Here is a 17,037-nt window from a genome sequence, read left to right on the forward strand (position 1 = left end):
AATAAAGATATCGTTAAAAAAAACTAAAATATATAAGTAATTTGAAGCATAATTTAAAACAAAAACTAATTTATTCACATTATAATGCAACAAAATATTAGCACATAAAACAAGAGAATTGAATTGCGGAAACGTTTCTACACAATCAGACAATTGGATTGTAATTCTAGTTTTGTCACATTTTTTGCCGATAGCAAAATGTCGGACTTTCACTGTAATTCAGTGGACAGTGATGTAATTTATGAGTATGAAAATATGTCTGTGAACCAAATTATTGGAATTAGGAATGAGTTTCGAAGCCAAGATAATATACGCCGAAACAATAAAGAATTGAATAAACAAATGAGTTATAATGGCTTAAAAAGTGGGATAGTAAACACTTCATCAGAAGTCAACACATTTGAGAGAAACTCGAATCCTAATAGACGTGGTGGTAAATTAAAACCAAGACATGTGCCCGATTTTGTATTAATATCTCCTGAGGATGTTGATAAATTGCTTTCTTCGGTAGCAACTTTGGATGAAAGAAAGACTATAATGAATAATTATGAGCTTGGAACTATTGTGTTAAGAAGGCTGTGCATAAGCGAAAGTAGCGAAATTAAGGCCTTTATGGACTCAATTCAGATGAGAACTACAGGAAAGGCGTTGGAAAGTCATGAAAGAAACATAATCTGCTTGACTTTTAGAGGCCAACCTAAAAGATGGGTATTTTGCCCATGCAGAAGCTGTTTATTTAAAGGTAAGGCACATGATAAATTAATGGGTCATTTCAAAATTATGGAACAAGATACTCAAACAAATAAATTTCAAATTTCTAAAAATGTATATGATTCATATGGTGTTTTCATGGCTTCCTGTGGTTATTTTGCTGCCACTTTTTGTCCACAACAAAATTACTCTTCTCACAAAGTGTTCGTTGGCCCTACAATTTCGGATTTGAAAGGAAGGATTCATGACAGATATATATTATTTGTTAATGACTCAAAAGTTATACATATGGCATGGAGAAGAAAACAAAATTACACTTTTGATTGTGAAGAATTACTGAGTAATGTAATGTCCAAGTTGATGGTTTGCGGAAAATCAGGTCATGTGCAAATGGTAAATCAATTAAGTAAAGGATATTCTGGGTTATTGTCTATGCCACTTAAATTACGTTTCCATTGTGAAAACTTAGAAAAGCAACCTAATTCGATTAATTCGGTGAATGACTTTAGCAAGGGTGGAGCAGGCTTAATTAGTAAAAAAAATAAGAGAAAAATAAACAAAAGACATCTGGAAGATTGGGATATTATAAATTCAGACAAATTCCTGAGTGACGCTAACGAGCTTCAGAGCGCATATAACAAAGCTATGGGACAGAATCTGACATCTAAATCTTACTCTTTCCCAAATTCTCCGGTAGTGAGGGTTCAAAATAATCAATATTACAACTCAGATAACAACTCTTTAACTCCAAGATGTACAAAACAGTATATTTCCGAGTTAGGGCATGATGTTGATGGTGAAACTCTCACTTCAAACAGATATGGTTGCATTATTGGTGATGTATCTACTGCATCAGCAACACCTATTGCAGAAAATGCAGATTGTATTATTAACAAACAATTTACTTATAATTCAAAGATTCTGGATTGCATTCAAACAATAAACAAGGGTGGGCTCTCACTAAATGATATGAATAGGAGTATATATGCAAATGGCTCATTAGATCCAAATTCTTTTATTCCAAAAGTTCCAATTCCATCTTCCTTTCTCAGCAATATAAATCAAAGTAAGATTTTAATGAACAACATTGAAATACATAAGGCAGAGCAATATGGGTCTAAGCCAAATAGTAAAAATTGGTTTGGATCATCGGAAAACGAAAACGAGAATCCAAATATAAAACAATTGAAAGAAAATTATCTTTATGGAGATTTTTCACAAAGTAATGGAATTTTCAGATCACATCTTCAACCGAATTTCATAAATGAAGGAACTCATTTTAATTTTAATCCCTTGGTGTTTTCTTCTGATTCTGCGACTAATCCGATGTTGCCAAGCGAGACGATTGAAGAGGAATCCATGAGTAAGCAGAATTTCAATAATGGATTTATAATAAATGGTATTGCTACAAATCAATCAATCTCTTTATATAGACAAGTTTTTTCTCCAAATGAAATAACAACCCCAAATTCTACACTTGAAATTTCATCGCCTATACGGCAGATTCAACACTCGTTTATTTCAGATGGAATTGTTCAAGACCAAAACAACCAAATTAATATTATTCAGCAAGTACAAAGTATTGTAAATCCAGGAACATATAGCGACGTATTTGGTGAAGATGTTGCACAGTGTACTTCATGCGAACATTGTTCTATTGCTGGATATCCATATTATTGTAATTGCTATAAAATACCATCTGAATCAGCAGCTAACTCCAATGTTATTGATGTCAATGATACTTCTGGAGTTTATCAGTTGAATAATCAGTATATTCATCCTTCACATGAAGTGGATTCATAGTCATTTGGGTTTTAATTTTATACTTGAAATGCTTTGATAGACTTATAATTTTTTTTCGTTCATATTCTTTTTGATAGATAATAGTTTCTAGGGTATTTCTTTGTATTCGACATCTTCGAAAACTAGCTCATTAATGGGTTTGGGTCTCCAAACAGAATTCTGATAAATAGGTGAATTAGGGTCGTTTATATTTGAATAATTTACATTACTAGGTAATGTCCAAATATCTTTTTGCTTACTTATAATTTCAATTGATCCTCTTTTTTCGCCTATTAAATCAGATGCACTCCTTGTTTTTCTTAATTGAGCAGATGCATTCATAAAATATTTACCTGCAAGTTTTCCTGCATTTATCATAGTTAAAACACCCATTGCAAGAGGGAGTTGAGCATCAAGCATATTCCCTTTTACTCCATCTAATTTAGGAATTTCTTCTATTATCCCACCATCATCATCTGCCACACTTTCGTCAACTGCCTTTTTAAATGCTAAAATCTCTCTAATTGACATCACAATTACAAATGATGTAGTAATAATAATTCCAAAAGAAAAAATTATTGTCATCAAAAGCGTAAACCCTTCGAATTCGTGAAATTTGGTGAACCCACCAAAAGTACTAAAAAGTGTCCAAAAAACATAATATGCTGGTACTACCAATGTTGCGTCTCCCATAGCAAGCCCTAAATTAAGAAAATGCATCTGAAGCCAAGTAGAAGTGGAGAAGAGTATAAACGCAACATATGGTTGTATGTTGTACATCCAATCCTTTGTGTGTTGTAGTGCAAATTCACCCCAAGCAACCATTTCTTTAATTTCGAGAACGCATTGGGCACCTATTAAACCTGCTAAAAGACCATACAACATACTAATATATTTGGGATATTTAGGTAGTGTAATTTTAATTTTTGCATGATTATTCAAACTTAATGAATTATTTGGTGATACTTTCCCAGCCGGAATAATACTAGGTGAATCTTCATCCAATGATTTTAGTATTGCCCTTCTTGTTTGAATTTCTTTTTGTTCATTGTATTTCGCTTCCTCATTGTTAATTACAATCAAGACGGCTAATGCGGATACAAAACAAAAAATGATATAAATTAAATAATATGGATCTGACCAAGATTCGATCCCTGAATATTTGTTTGCCGGGGCCTCAGTTGGAATAACTGATGCAATTGCACACAAAAAAATTCCAAAAATGACTCCAACAGTAGAAATTAACTCAAAAATTCCAAAGTGTTCGTCAAGCAAAGTTGCTGCAGCAAATGCATTGGCCACTAAACCAAAGCTATTCATAGGTGCTAGAATTGAAGCAGGTGCAAAACCAAGTGCAACAATATGAACAATTGCACCAAAAGCGTATGCAATCACACCTATCCACCATGTAACTTCATTGTATGCCATACTAGAAACACTTGTTTGCGAATTGTTAATACACTTCTGTTGTTGAATGTGAAGACCCTTCTTCATGTATGCATTTCCAAATGCCATAAAGCAAGACCCCACAATCGTGAGTATAATCCCAATAACCAAACTAAGTACTGGGAAGTCTATGCTTAGCATATAAAGGTAATTTTCCTCCACATTTTGATCTTTAAAAAGCGACATTTGAATATGTTATTACAATCTACATAAATATAAAGAGACAATAATCAACAAATCGAAATATCTATTTAAAAAATGCTTAAATATCTTGTGTGAAAATAAAAGTTAGACAGGACGGTCATAATCAATTTATCTCTTAGATCATCTCTGACGATAATTACTTTTAAGAGTAATGTAACTTATTTTTGTATTTGAATGATATTCAGTGTGAGTGTCCGCAACCTTTTTAATAATCTCCTGTATTTCTTCAAAATATTTATTCTTCTTTTTTACCTTCATTGCATCGAGGAATGGTTTGATTTGCATCCTACCCCCCGCAAGGCTAAGCTTACGAATAACTTCTGTCTCAAGACTCCTTGATAGGCCATTAATTGAAGATGATATTGTTGTTGGAGACTTTATGGTCTTCTTTTGCAGATCAAATTGTATACCTGTACTGGTTGCGGCCGGAGCAGAACTACTTAAATTACTTTTACTTTCAAGATCATCATCCATTTCATCAGAATACAAATTTAATTCTTCATCAGCTTCCATATCTTCTTGATTTGCTATCATCGTCTTAAGAGTTTGGCCATATTCCGTTAGAATCCCATCTGGGCCTTCATCATCTTCGGAATTAGAATAATCAATATTCCCATTCATTAAATTTGGATTGTGATCACCCTCAAACTTCTCTTCCATTTCATTTTTCTCTATATAACCTTCATCGTCACTCATTTTTCCATCCCCATCATAGTCCCAGTCATCGCTGCTCTTTAATGTAGTTAACGAGAGTGCAGACACAACAACACGTGAATCATCTGCGTTTTCTTTGTTTAGCATTGCTGAAATTTTTCTTTTTTTTTCTTGTTGTTTAAGACCAAAATCCTTATCATAAATATCATCAAGAATTCCTCTTTTTATCGCACAAGACATTGCAGTATTGTTTTCACAAGATTTATTAAAAGTACTTTCATTATTTACTGCACTTTCAGGTGTTTGATCATCCTCAAAGTCATTTTCAAGTTTAATTCTCATTTTGGTAGATGATTCTTGTATACGAGCAGTAACTGCAGCTTCTCTAAAAATGTAATCACGTTTTAAATTCTCTGCAACGTCCGAGTTACTCTCATTTTTTCCCTTAATGCTGGGATCAAATACGAATAGTCCATCCAAAATCTTTAGTTCATAGTGGCTTCCCTTGTCAATAATAGCTGCGTAGTTAGAATTGTTTGTGGATACCTGCCTTCCAATGCAATGCCTTGAGTTACTATCTCTAATTCTAATATTTATTTGGTTAGAATCAATTCTGTTATTAGGGATAATTGATTGTTCATATTTAATATTTAAGGAATCAATTTCCTGAAAATTGTAACCAAGAAACTCAGAAAGATTTGAAATAACTTACTTTAACAGGAGTCACATAGTCAACATAAATAGCACCAGCCATGCTCTGGGCATGAGTAGGTACACTAAATCTTCCAAAGAAGCAGCTTCCTAATCCATCTGCACTTAAAATAATCTTTTTTTCAACTCTAGAATCACCTTCATCAAAATATTCAGCAATTTCATCCGATTTGCGAATTGAATGATTCATTTAGTGTAATATCTACTTACAACTCAACGGTGGAATTTGAAAAAAAAGAAAGAGGAGCGGCACAGATATTTTTTGAAATTAGTATGAAATGTCTATGGCTATGAAACTAGCGAATCGAAATCAAAGTTCTCATCTAACCTTCGGCCTTTTTGATTTATTAAACTGTTCTGCTTTTGGAGACTACTATATCTTTTAAGAGCAGTAGGTATTGATTTAAACCTTGTAGTCTGAATATCTCCAGTGGATTGAGTATCTGTCTTTCCAGAGTTTATTGAATAGCTATCTCTACCAATTACTTCAAGTTCATCGCACTTTTTGGTGCTTAAGCCGTCATATCCCGAGATCTCTGTATCTAAAATTTGCTTATATTGTTTTCCGCACATCGAGTTTGTGTATTCTTTAGTTTTAGGCGAGAAATGAACTCCAAGGGCCTGTTTAAAAAAATTCCTTGCTCGGCCATTCCCACCGATATCTATCCTTAGAAGTTGCATTGGAGTAAACTTGTCAAGATCGGATGATCTCACAAAACTAATATGCACTCCCATCTTTCTGTGATCAGAGGAGCAGTTGAGGCAAATAAATATAGCAAACGAAAGAGAAAGCCACGTAGGATTTCTGGATTCGCAATCAAAGCAAGTTCGGTTTTCCGGCCTATTTCTCATCATTTGGAAGAACTCGTCTCTGAGTTTGTCGGAAACAAACCCTTTTTCATCTACATCTGCATTAATTAAATTTGAAATATTCATATTTTGATAATGCTAAATTCAACCGCGCAAGAATTTATTTACTTGGAAAACTTTTGGTTAGTAATTCTCCTCATAATATTCTTCAGATTATTCCATGCTGTTTGGTTTCTAATAAGCTGTGGATTTTTAAGGCAAGTTGTGTGTATTGCGGTAATATATAGTTGTGATATATTTAATTCTTTTTGTTGGCACAAGTACATCGTTTTCATCCTCAAAGATACACTATAGAATTCATGTTTTGTTTGGATGAAATTATACGTAAACAAGCCTTTTGATCTTTGTATATATGTTGCATAGCGGCCAATTGTGACAATCCATGACATCGCAGACTCCAGTGAAGTGGCGATAAAATCCGAACAAACCGTATCGTAACCATCAAGAATTCGAATGCTAAAAAAAAGCCAAGGCACATTGATTACAGCTTTTTTATCTTCCTCTGTATCACTTTTTGCCTGACGTTTAAAGAGCTCGTGAAAGAAGCCTTTAGGTTGATTAATTCTTCGAAATGAGTTCGAGTTATTTCCATAGTCAATACCTATCACTTTTTCCAAAGGGATGGTTTTCACAACATTACTTGAAGTCGTGTATTCAAAAATTGTTCCAATAATCCTGCAATAACACTTTATTGTATTGCCATGGTTACCTTGCAATTTACGTAAAATTGAGCCATTTCTAACTTCGAAAGTTAAACTAGGCTCAAGAGCATTTCCTGGCCGGCCAACACTATTAAAAAGTAGCTTCTTAAGATTAATAATATTTTCCTTGTAGTTTTTAAGCTGAGTTTTCAAACTTTTCACAAGCATATCAGACTCCTGAATTCTTTGTGTTTCGTTCGCAATGATATTGTTTTTAAAGTGAGAAATTACACCTGAAAATTTTTGTATGCTATTTTCGATTCCGACGATATCCTTGCGAATGTTCGAAATTTCCTCTGTAAGATTCCCTGTATTTTTTGACAAATCCTCAGTAATCTCTGAGATAACTTCATTTCTTTTTATTAACAGCGTCTCTAGATAGGCAGCCATTTTGTCCACCATTTCTTTAGATCGTGATAGAGGCTCATAAATTTTTAACTCCCTTTTCATTTGATCTCTTTCTTTTTTCAAATCTTGGTTGTTTTTTACAAAGTTAGATAATTGCTCTTCAACACTAGTTTTCTCTTTGTTCATTTTGTCAATATTTTCATCTTTTTCTTTATTTTCTTTTACAAGCAATTCAAATTTTTTTTCAAGTTCCTTAAAAAAAATTAAATTAATTCAAAATTTATTTATTTAACTTACTTCGAACTCCATTTTTTTTGTTTCTAATTCATCTTTCACATTTGAGAATTCAAGATTTCGCTTACCAAGAATTATTTGGAATTGTTTTTGAGTTTGATAAAGTTCTTCTTGAGCCTTGTTTCCCACAGCAAGTAGGCTCTGAGTGCCGTTATGAAGTTCTTGTAGTTTTTGATATTCATTAATCTTGTTTTTTAAACCTTCTCTGAATGACTCTTTTTGTTCGATTGCTTCTTCAAATCTAAGAACAAGTTGATTGTATCTCTTCTTGAGTTCATTGCATGACTCTTCAATATTCTGCTTCTCAATAAGCGCTAATGTATACTGCTCTTCAAGTGAATTATTTTTGTTGATCTTTTGATTTGTAAAATCAAATTTCTTATCGAAGTACTCATTTGCTTTTTTGTTTTCAACCCTTATACGCCCATTAAAGGGTATTTTTTTTGGAGAGTTATCATAATACCTATTATTTTTGTTATCGGTATTGATCAATTTATTTGTTGGACTATTTGTTCCACGGTTAATATTTGTAACAAGATTAGTCAGATTCTCGTTCCATTCCTTAATTTTTTCTTTTTCTTCCCTAAGTTGTTTAACATTTTCATGTTTATTATCAGGACTGCCTCTTTTATTTACAATCAAATTTGTGTGCATCTAAAATAATTGACAATCTTTATATTTAATTTTTTTTACTCCTTAAAACAAATAAAGGAAAAATCTAATAATGACATTGCACATCTCCACATATTACGCGCCAACTTTAAAATTTGAAATTATTGATTTATTAGACAATTGAAAATATGGGTAAAAATAAGTTTTCATATTTTTTACTTCTGGAATAATTTATTTGGATTAGTTCAGATCTAAAAATATACTAAAAAAATCTTTGATGATGTCTAAAACAGTAGGAGATAATGATAAGGTAATTAAAAGAAAAATTTCTAAGAAGTTAGTTTTGCAATCGAACGTTAAACCAAATAAGCTTCAGTTATGTACCTATTATATCAAAGGAAGGTGTAAGCATGGAAGCTATTGTCATTTCAAACATTCAACAATTCCTATTACAAAAAAAAAACTTTGTTGGTATTTTATTTCAGGAAAATGTTCAAAAAGTGATTGCCAGTATAGTCATGAAATATCGAAGTTTCCTTGTAGGTACTTAAATACTGTTGGGTTTTGCAGAAATCTTAAAGAGTGTCGTTTTAGTCATGAGCTAATAAAGACTGAGCAAGAAAGAGAAGAGTTTGTCAGAGAAAATAAGGATTATTTGCTCCTTCCCCATAAGGATGGTGGACCAAGCGAAATCCACACAAGCCATATGTGGTGGGTACCCTTACTAAAAAAGATCATCAAAGAAGAAGAAGAACTAACAGCTAAACATTCATTCATTAAAAAACTTTATTACGAATCAGAAACGTCCGTTCCAAAAGGAATTTGCAGTTCAATCGAATCCAATCGTGCTAAAATTATAAGTAATAGTCCAGGAAATATTCATTTAATAAATAACAGTTCAGAAAACAATATTAAAGAGTATAATTCAAGTAAATCCAATTCATTTAACCAAGTTTTTGGAAGGAAAGAATTTAATATTAAAAAATTATATTCCAATTTGTTTGGAAGCTCAAATAATTAATGTTTTATTGATATAATTGGTTACCTTCATGAATTTATTAACTAAAAAATTGTTTAAACAATAGGAATAATCTGTTATAATATTGAACACTTAAGCAGATCATAACCGCCAAATTATTACAGTATTATTGAGTTTAGCCGAATAAAAAATTAGACAGATATTTTTATGCGAAAATTAGAATAGTAATTATATTTTATGTCATTGCACACCCAATTCGAAACTATTTTATTTATTCTCAAAATTTATGCTGGTTTATCAATATTCTCAGTACTTTGGTTCATATACTCATTCAATGTATATATTAAATGCATTCCAAATCAATTAAAAAATATTGACCAATCAAAATTCGATTTTTGCAAAAGATTAGACTATGAAAACATATCTCTGTTTTACTCCGTACTTGGATCAATTCTTTACTGCCCTTTTCGAATACTTGTGCTTTGCTTGACAGCGTCTATAGTTATTCCGGTTTTACTTGTTTTAAAGTTAATTGGAAGTATATTTCCTCTGATAAATGGAACTCTTTTCTACAACTACATTCATATACTAATTGTGAAGTTTGCTGGAGCATTCACACTCAGACTACTGGGTGTTGTAGAAGTTGATCATTATTTACTTGAAAAAAATAATGAAGTTTGTGGACAAGTCAGTTACAACTGTATAAAGTCGGACAATATCCCCGAAATGAATGACGTTGTAACAATTGTTTCTAATCATGTTTCTATTTTAGACATTTCCTTCTTTATGAGATATGTTTCTTGTGGATTTGTTGCTCAAAAAGAAATCCGTGAAAACTACATTTTAGGAACTTTTGCAGATGTAATTGGATGCATTTATGTCGACAGAAGCTGTACGGAAACTAGGTCGAAGGCAAAACACTTAATCCAAGATAGGCAACTCAAAAGATTTGAATTGGTTAGTTCTAGAACAGCTGATGCTATTACCACTCCTAAAATTAAAGATTCAAATATTTTTATTTTGAATGAAATAAGTAAATATTTTAATTATTTAAAAAAAACTCCACTGGTTGTATTTCCCGAAGGGACCACAACTAATGGTAATGATATTATTCCTTTCAAGCTAGGTGCATTTGAATCCCTTACTCCCGTAATGCCCGTTGTTCTTTTATATAAATATTCAGCATACTCTCCGGCATTTGAGATAGTCCCATTTTGGGTACTTTTATGTTTACTTTTCTGCAACTATGGCAAAATAACTCTCTCTGCCTATTGGCTACCACAAATGTATGCAGCAAAGACAAAAAATAATGAACATTCAACTAAAGACTTTGCCAACCGAGTAAGGGAGCTTATGATCAAGGTACTTAAAAAGGCTAAGGAGTGTGACAATATCAATTACTTACAAATTTCCAAACAAAAAAGTCATCAAGTAGACTTAAAGAACATCAGAAAGTTTGAAATATCTATTAACGGAAATTCGGATAGTAGCAATTCGACTGCAACTGGTTCTCTTAGGTTGAAACAAGAATATATTCGCATGCTTAATAATTAATCACAAGCCACTATTTGACCTCAATACTACATTATATTTATTTCAGAAAGACAGTCGTAAATTAAAACAGAATAAATTAATTAAACGCATACAACATCATAAGTAATTAATTATTATTTCTCATATCATGCTCAAAAGTTTAAATATTCATTTTACATAATGAAAAAAAAGGTTATTTAACTATTTAAAAATACCTATATCATTTATTTATTTGTCATAACGTCATGTCTTCGAATTGTTAATATTTTTGCCTTAAGTTGTTTTCATTCCCATATTTGAAATTGTTTCGCAAACAATTGAAACAATACACTTACTTTTTTGAACGAACTAAGATATTCATATATATATCTTGGATGTCTCATTGAAGTGAAACTAAACGCTGGTAATAACCGGGATTAATTAAACGAGATTATGTCTTGTATTGTTTGTTAATCTTGACCTGTCACTGGCTACATTTGATCTAATTTTTTTTAATTTACTAATTTGTATCCGAAAGGACCGTTCAGTCTAATTCTTTGCGTTTCGTCGTTTTCAAATACTTTTTCTTGCTGAAGATTTGCACGAGAAAAAAAAAGTTTCCCCGGTTTCATCTTTCCGTGTTCAATCCTAGAACTAGCCTTCCTTTCGTTGCAATTGCTCCATCTCATAATCCCTCCGGGAGCTTCACCAAATATATTTGTTAAGTTTCTCACATGAAGGAATTTGGACCTACATTTTTTTTCTGGTGAAACTATCTTTCCCTTGTTACAATTGGGATTCACGTCAGTTATTGCAGAGATATTTGAAGAACTTAAGCTGGAATGATTTATTAAAAGTAATTTATTATTTTCCATATAATTTTTTCTCTGTATTCCCTTTATATTTGGTTTCGTAAGCATTAAATTTTTTGCCTTAAAGCTCGGACTTAAAATAATTGAACTATATGTAGGTAACCACTTATTAGAGTTCTGTGCAAAACAACTGTATTGGTAAACATCTTTTTTATCATTCATTTTAAATATACTTTCAATTAATCCTTTATCTTCGTATTTACGCAAGCTATGTTTATTAAAACCCAATCTTTTATTTAAAGAAACTAATTTATTATTTTTTGTAGTTTGCAATTTCCAATAAAAATTAAGTGTCTCTATATTATTTTTTCTGGGAATAATCATTTCATAAGTAGGTATTATATCAGCTTTCTCAAAAAAGATATAATTCTTTAAATTTTCCTTTTTGTCTATTAAGGCACTTGTTCCTAAGCCTGAATTAGATTCATTTGTATACTCTTGAAAACATGTTATTTTTTTTATTTGGTTTGTGATCCATTTTTTTCTATTTATATTTTGTTCTTTAATATAAATATATTTCAGTAGTTTAATTATAAAGTATATATCTTTTTTATTATCATAGAGATTTAATACTATTTTTGAATTATTTAGACCATTTATCTTGGCAATATGTAAAATTGACTTTTTATAAATCTTAATAAACGGAAAGATTAGATACGAGATGTATCCTTTTTTCTTATTTATCTCACTAATTGTACTACTTGAATAGGATGATAAAAATAAAATAGTCATTTTAATATGATAACATGTATTATATACACAATTGTGTGGCACATTTTTTATTTTTAAAAAATTTATGCCAATTTAGGTTTTTTTTGTAAGTTTAGTGTGTATTTATGGGTGATTATAGAATATTTTTAAAAATTAGAATAAGTTATGTTTGGCTTAATAACCGTTTCTAAAGAGTAATGAAAAATCTTCATAATGAAAATAGTGGTTTATTCCAATCATGTTTAGAGAATATAGAAGACTATTTTGTACTTGATTTAACCAAGTTGGCTTCAAATGGTTACTTTACCGATTTAGTAGAATGTCTTGGGGATAAACTGAAATTCTTATGCTTGACTTTACCACCTAAAGGTTTGAATGTTTCAAATGAGGATATTATTGTAAGTACTCCTATTGGAATGTTTAGTTCAAACCAGCTAAGGAAGTTGGCATTCATTGTGGAAAATCTTGTTATTTTAGAAGAATTGAAGTTTTTCAAATTTTTTGATTTTTTTGTTTCGTTCTCAAATAAAGATCCAACAAAAAAAGAATATTTTTTATTAGATTTGACTAAAAGTTACGGATTCAAGTCAGATTTGCAGGAACCAAATATTTTAATCGAAACTATATATCAAAAAAATTTAGACAATTTAGAGTTAAGTGAGGCGTTAAAACCACTAATTCACGGTACTATTAAAAAAAAAATAAATGTTATGCAAGGTTTGTTAGATCATTTTACTAAAAATACTAATTTATTAATTGACCAAGTTATGGATAAATTTGATGAAAAATCAATTAATTTGAATAAAAGACTAGAGACTGCACAAAACAAAATATTGTTACAAGAAGCAAAGGTAAATCGTCTGAATGAAATAGCCTGGAAAATTATTAAACAATTTGGTGAAATGAAAGAATTGGACTTTTCTGAATGTGAGACGATTTTTTGTATCGATAAAGGCGAGGAACAATCTGAAGGAAAACTCAATAGAGAAATACTAACACTCCAAGAAGCACTTCAAATAAGAAAATCACATGGTGGGGAGGGCCTACCCGAAGATTTTGAATCGCCTGAAAAATTATTGCAGTTTGGAAGAATTGAAGGAGGGGCTCCAAATAACATTGTAGATGAAATTGGTTTATGGGAAAAAGAAGTCATTTCGAGAAACCTTCAAAATGGCATTTGGGATCCAATAAAAAACGATGCAGACTTAAACCATATGCACCTCCGAAAGATTGACTGGATACAAAACGATGTCGTGCATCCTGCATTTAGAGAACTAATACAATTAAGGACAAGTGGCAAGTTAAAAGATGAAATAAAAAATAAGATAGAAATGAATACAGAAAATAAAATATATGATCCAATTTCTGAATATACAATTAATAAGCTAAATAGAATAGACAATATAAAAGCTGGAAATATTAATCATTCACCAACTGTATTTAGTTACTTAGGAAGGCCAATTCCAAAGTTGTCTCATCAAGAAATGCCGTATATTCCAAAACAGAAAATAATTGAAAGTATACAGCATTCCATGAATACAGAGGTGTCAAAGAATAATAAATGGAAGAGTTACGGAAGACCAATAGTAAAAAGGGAGATGAAATTAAAGACTTCTGAAGGATTAAAAATTGAGCCGTTAAATGCAAAATTGAGTAACTTTGATATTTCGAGTAAAGATGTTTATAATATACTGCTTTAGATAAGTTTAGGAAATTAGTATGTTGATGAGCTAACATTAATTATAGAAAGAGGGTTAGGATTTGATCTTGATTGTGCTTGTTTTAAAAGATGTTGCACTTCAGGTGCATCAGGATGTACTTTCATTGTATGTTGCGTTAGTCCACTTTGATTTCTACATTTTCTTTGGCAATATCTGCATATGAAGTGTTCATTATTCTGATTTTGGATATAGTTAGAGTTTGATGAAGAATTTCCAATTGGTATTCCTATGCTGTCTTGATGATCAAATTCTGAAGAAATTGGTCCAATCGACTCGTAACACAATTTTGAAAATTGGGGATTCGAAATATTATTTGGATTTTCACACGATTGTAAATTTTGCTGTTCAGTAATCTTTTGGTCGTTTATCCTGAAATCTACATTACTAGTTTCAAAGTAGAGGGGCTGAGTTGTGTTTGATGATAATGTAGGTGAATTTAAAGCTACTATTGGTGTTCTATTAGAAATTGTTTGTTGAAGAGTTGCCCTTTTATTTTCTGTCGAATAATCGCAGGAAAATATGGGCCTTAGAAGATCATTAACCGTTAGGTGGTTCGGAGCTTTAGGTTGGTTGCTTAAATGAGCAAGTAAGAACAGGTTTTTCTGTAGTCTTGAAAGCAACGCTCTTAAAAAATCTTCTTGTCCATCATTTTTTTTAAATGAGTTAATACCATATATTAACTGTTTGTTTTCCTGAATTATAGCTTCTACCTGCTCATGTGAAAAAAAGGAATTATTATTGCTATTACAATATGGCATAATGTTGAATAGTAAACCTAAATTTTTTTTTAATTATTAATTCGTGCGGTATAATAAAATAAAGTTAAACCTTACCGAATTGCGAAAGTATTAATGTATATTGAATATCTATTTCCTAATGAATGAGAATTCCTGTCTAGAAACATTGGTTAGGCAAATATTATAAAATACTATGATATTTAGGTATCTATTCAGGGTAGCCAACAATCAAATAAATTTAGGAGTTTGTTACTTATTATCAATTCCAAGTAAAAATTTAATGAATTGTGCAAATAAAACTAAGTAATTATTTTGTTATTGATACAATACAAACAAATTATTGAAAAACATTTATTTGCTTTGTATTTTTAGAGCGCTTAAACAAAATTTTCATAAGATTTGCGAAAACAAATAAACAACATGGGGTCCATCATTCGTGATATGCTGGGTATTACTCCCAATGTTAAAATCGTTTCTCAGATGAACGAGAAATTGAAGAGTGATGAATCAGCTGAAAATTGTGGGAAAAGAATACCAAAAAGTTCTAACTTGGAAATGGTTAGCATTCCAATTAATACTTCGATTGGAACTTCCTCTAAACAAATGCAAATATCTAAATGGGAATGGGTAAAATTTAAAAATAACGCACGTAATGATTCTCTTAAATTATATCATTGGTCAAAAGTTCAAAATTCAAATCGCAAAGACTTTTTAATAAATGGGAATAGAGATTTGAATATAAAAGATAAGGTTACAAAAGAAAATAGCAGTTCTATTCAAATTTCCTCAGAAGATAATCTGCATAAAAATAACCAGACAGGTAATTATTACTTTTCAAAGTTTAATAAGCATCCAACAATTTTCAATCTTCAATCAGACCAATACAACAAATTTATTAAAGATATTGACCCTGACTGGACAGAAGATGATACTTTTTTACTGTTTGAGTTATGTAAAGAATTTGACTTGAGATTTATTATCATTCATGACAGATATATACCACCTTCTGGAAAACAACGTACACTAGAACAACTTAAACAAAGGTATTATTCTGTTTCAAAAAAGTTGGTTGAACTCAGTTTCGACTCTAAGAGGAGGACACTTGGAAATTCTCCAGACCCATCCGTTCTTGCCTCTCTCAAAGAAGAACGTAATCGTCATCCATATATTAGGTATTCATATAATTTTGAGCAAGATAAAAATAGAAGAATTGCTTTGATTGAGAGTTTTAATGAGCGGAATATAAGGAAAAATGCTAAGAAAATTATTTCGGATATTCAACCAAAGCTAACTCAACACAATAACAAAAAAGGGGGTTTTAATCTGCAGAAATATGCAGGTGATTTGATTGATATTGAAAACGAAGTTGAGCAGGAGCTTAAATTCATTACCAAGTTGAAATTACATGATTCATTCGGCCCAAAGAAAAGTGGCGTAACAACTGTCGGAGCATTATGTTTTCAATATATTTCCTCTCTTCCAAGGAAGTTTTCTTCAGATGTAGAGAACTTTCTAAAGCATTTTAAGCTTGACATTTTTCCATTACCATTTTTGAGTATTGAAATAGCAGAGCAATATTGCGCAATGAGATGTGACTTATTAATTTTACTTTCGACAAGAAAAAAACTACAACGTCTTAATTCGTTTAAACATGCTTGGCAAGAAAAATTAAGAAACGCAATTCTACAGAATGATGAATTTGGGCACGCAAATCAACTTGACCATGATGAAAAAAACAGAGGTTCACTAGTTAATTCAACAGGAAGACAATGCCATGTCTCTATTCCATCACCTGCAATAAACGTATCGAGAAATTTCTCAACGAAAACTAGAGGTAAGTCTATTAGGGGAACGCAGGAACAAATTTCAGGGCAAATCGTTATTCCAGATGTAAACAACGTATCTATTGCTTCACAATTTGCACAGAATAATAACGAATCTGCGAAAAGAGATGGAGATTTAATTGAAAAACCTAGAAAGAGGTCTAAATCAAATGTTTCGAGGTTCTTAACTCAACAAAATGGGTTTCCTAATCAGCATGGAGCTCATTTGAGCTCTATACAAATATTAAATGGACAGAGTATAGTTGCGCCCACCAATTCTACACAAAACGAACAGTTTTTGTTACATAATGATGCAATAATTGGAAATGAGATTTAAATTATTAAATAT

The 17,037-nt window shown here is 31.2% G+C and overlaps 11 protein-coding genes across 11 annotated transcripts; 5 read left to right on the forward strand and 6 right to left on the reverse strand.

Annotated features, from left to right (window-relative positions):
• Positions 1-198: 198 nt before the first annotated feature.
• cubi_01793 (uncharacterized protein) lies at positions 199-2,514 on the forward strand (the record flags this gene model as incomplete). The annotated part of the gene is made up of 1 exon (XM_029018805.1): positions 199-2,514. The coding sequence occupies one exon, from the start codon at positions 199-201 to the stop codon at positions 2,512-2,514; it is 2,316 nt and encodes a 771-aa protein (XP_028873189.1).
• Positions 2,515-2,601: 87 nt separating this feature from the next.
• On the reverse strand, positions 2,602-4,125 carry cubi_01794 (uncharacterized protein; the record flags this gene model as incomplete). Its single annotated transcript, XM_029018806.1, has 1 exon — positions 2,602-4,125. The coding sequence occupies one exon, from the start codon at positions 4,123-4,125 to the stop codon at positions 2,602-2,604; it is 1,524 nt and encodes a 507-aa protein (XP_028873190.1).
• A 138-nt stretch (positions 4,126-4,263) lies between these two features.
• Positions 4,264-5,698, reverse strand: cubi_01795 (uncharacterized protein; the record flags this gene model as incomplete). Its single annotated transcript, XM_029018807.1, has 2 exons — positions 4,264-5,463; positions 5,510-5,698. 2 exons carry the CDS (start codon positions 5,696-5,698, stop codon positions 4,264-4,266), a joined length of 1,389 nt encoding a protein of 462 aa, XP_028873191.1.
• A 98-nt stretch (positions 5,699-5,796) lies between these two features.
• Positions 5,797-6,444, reverse strand: cubi_01796 (uncharacterized protein; the record flags this gene model as incomplete). Its single annotated transcript, XM_029018808.1, has 1 exon — positions 5,797-6,444. The coding sequence occupies one exon, from the start codon at positions 6,442-6,444 to the stop codon at positions 5,797-5,799; it is 648 nt and encodes a 215-aa protein (XP_028873192.1).
• Positions 6,445-6,482: 38 nt separating this feature from the next.
• cubi_01797 (uncharacterized protein) lies at positions 6,483-8,375 on the reverse strand (the record flags this gene model as incomplete). The annotated part of the gene is made up of 2 exons (XM_029018809.1): positions 6,483-7,679; positions 7,725-8,375. 2 exons carry the CDS (start codon positions 8,373-8,375, stop codon positions 6,483-6,485), a joined length of 1,848 nt encoding a protein of 615 aa, XP_028873193.1.
• Positions 8,376-8,613: 238 nt separating this feature from the next.
• cubi_01798 (CCCH RNA binding domain-containing protein) lies at positions 8,614-9,354 on the forward strand (the record flags this gene model as incomplete). Its single annotated transcript, XM_029018810.1, has 1 exon — positions 8,614-9,354. One exon carries the CDS (start codon positions 8,614-8,616, stop codon positions 9,352-9,354), a length of 741 nt encoding a protein of 246 aa, XP_028873194.1.
• A 195-nt stretch (positions 9,355-9,549) lies between these two features.
• Positions 9,550-10,866, forward strand: cubi_01799 (uncharacterized protein; the record flags this gene model as incomplete). The annotated part of the gene is made up of 1 exon (XM_029018811.1): positions 9,550-10,866. The coding sequence occupies one exon, from the start codon at positions 9,550-9,552 to the stop codon at positions 10,864-10,866; it is 1,317 nt and encodes a 438-aa protein (XP_028873195.1).
• Positions 10,867-11,336: 470 nt separating this feature from the next.
• Positions 11,337-12,428, reverse strand: cubi_01800 (uncharacterized protein; the record flags this gene model as incomplete). Its single annotated transcript, XM_029018812.1, has 1 exon — positions 11,337-12,428. The coding sequence occupies one exon, from the start codon at positions 12,426-12,428 to the stop codon at positions 11,337-11,339; it is 1,092 nt and encodes a 363-aa protein (XP_028873196.1).
• A 176-nt stretch (positions 12,429-12,604) lies between these two features.
• Positions 12,605-14,107, forward strand: cubi_01801 (uncharacterized protein; the record flags this gene model as incomplete). The annotated part of the gene is made up of 1 exon (XM_029018813.1): positions 12,605-14,107. One exon carries the CDS (start codon positions 12,605-12,607, stop codon positions 14,105-14,107), a length of 1,503 nt encoding a protein of 500 aa, XP_028873197.1.
• Positions 14,108-14,121: 14 nt separating this feature from the next.
• On the reverse strand, positions 14,122-14,886 carry cubi_01802 (uncharacterized protein; the record flags this gene model as incomplete). The annotated part of the gene is made up of 1 exon (XM_029018814.1): positions 14,122-14,886. One exon carries the CDS (start codon positions 14,884-14,886, stop codon positions 14,122-14,124), a length of 765 nt encoding a protein of 254 aa, XP_028873198.1.
• Positions 14,887-15,285: 399 nt separating this feature from the next.
• On the forward strand, positions 15,286-17,025 carry cubi_01803 (DNMAP1-like MYB domain-containing protein; the record flags this gene model as incomplete). Its single annotated transcript, XM_029018815.1, has 1 exon — positions 15,286-17,025. The coding sequence occupies one exon, from the start codon at positions 15,286-15,288 to the stop codon at positions 17,023-17,025; it is 1,740 nt and encodes a 579-aa protein (XP_028873199.1).
• Positions 17,026-17,037: the final 12 nt, after the last annotated feature.

Source organism: Cryptosporidium ubiquitum (assembly GCF_001865345.1).
Source record: "Cryptosporidium ubiquitum isolate 39726 chromosome Unknown contig_21, whole genome shotgun sequence".
In the NCBI taxonomy this organism is placed as follows: Eukaryota; Apicomplexa; class Conoidasida; order Eucoccidiorida; family Cryptosporidiidae; genus Cryptosporidium; species Cryptosporidium ubiquitum.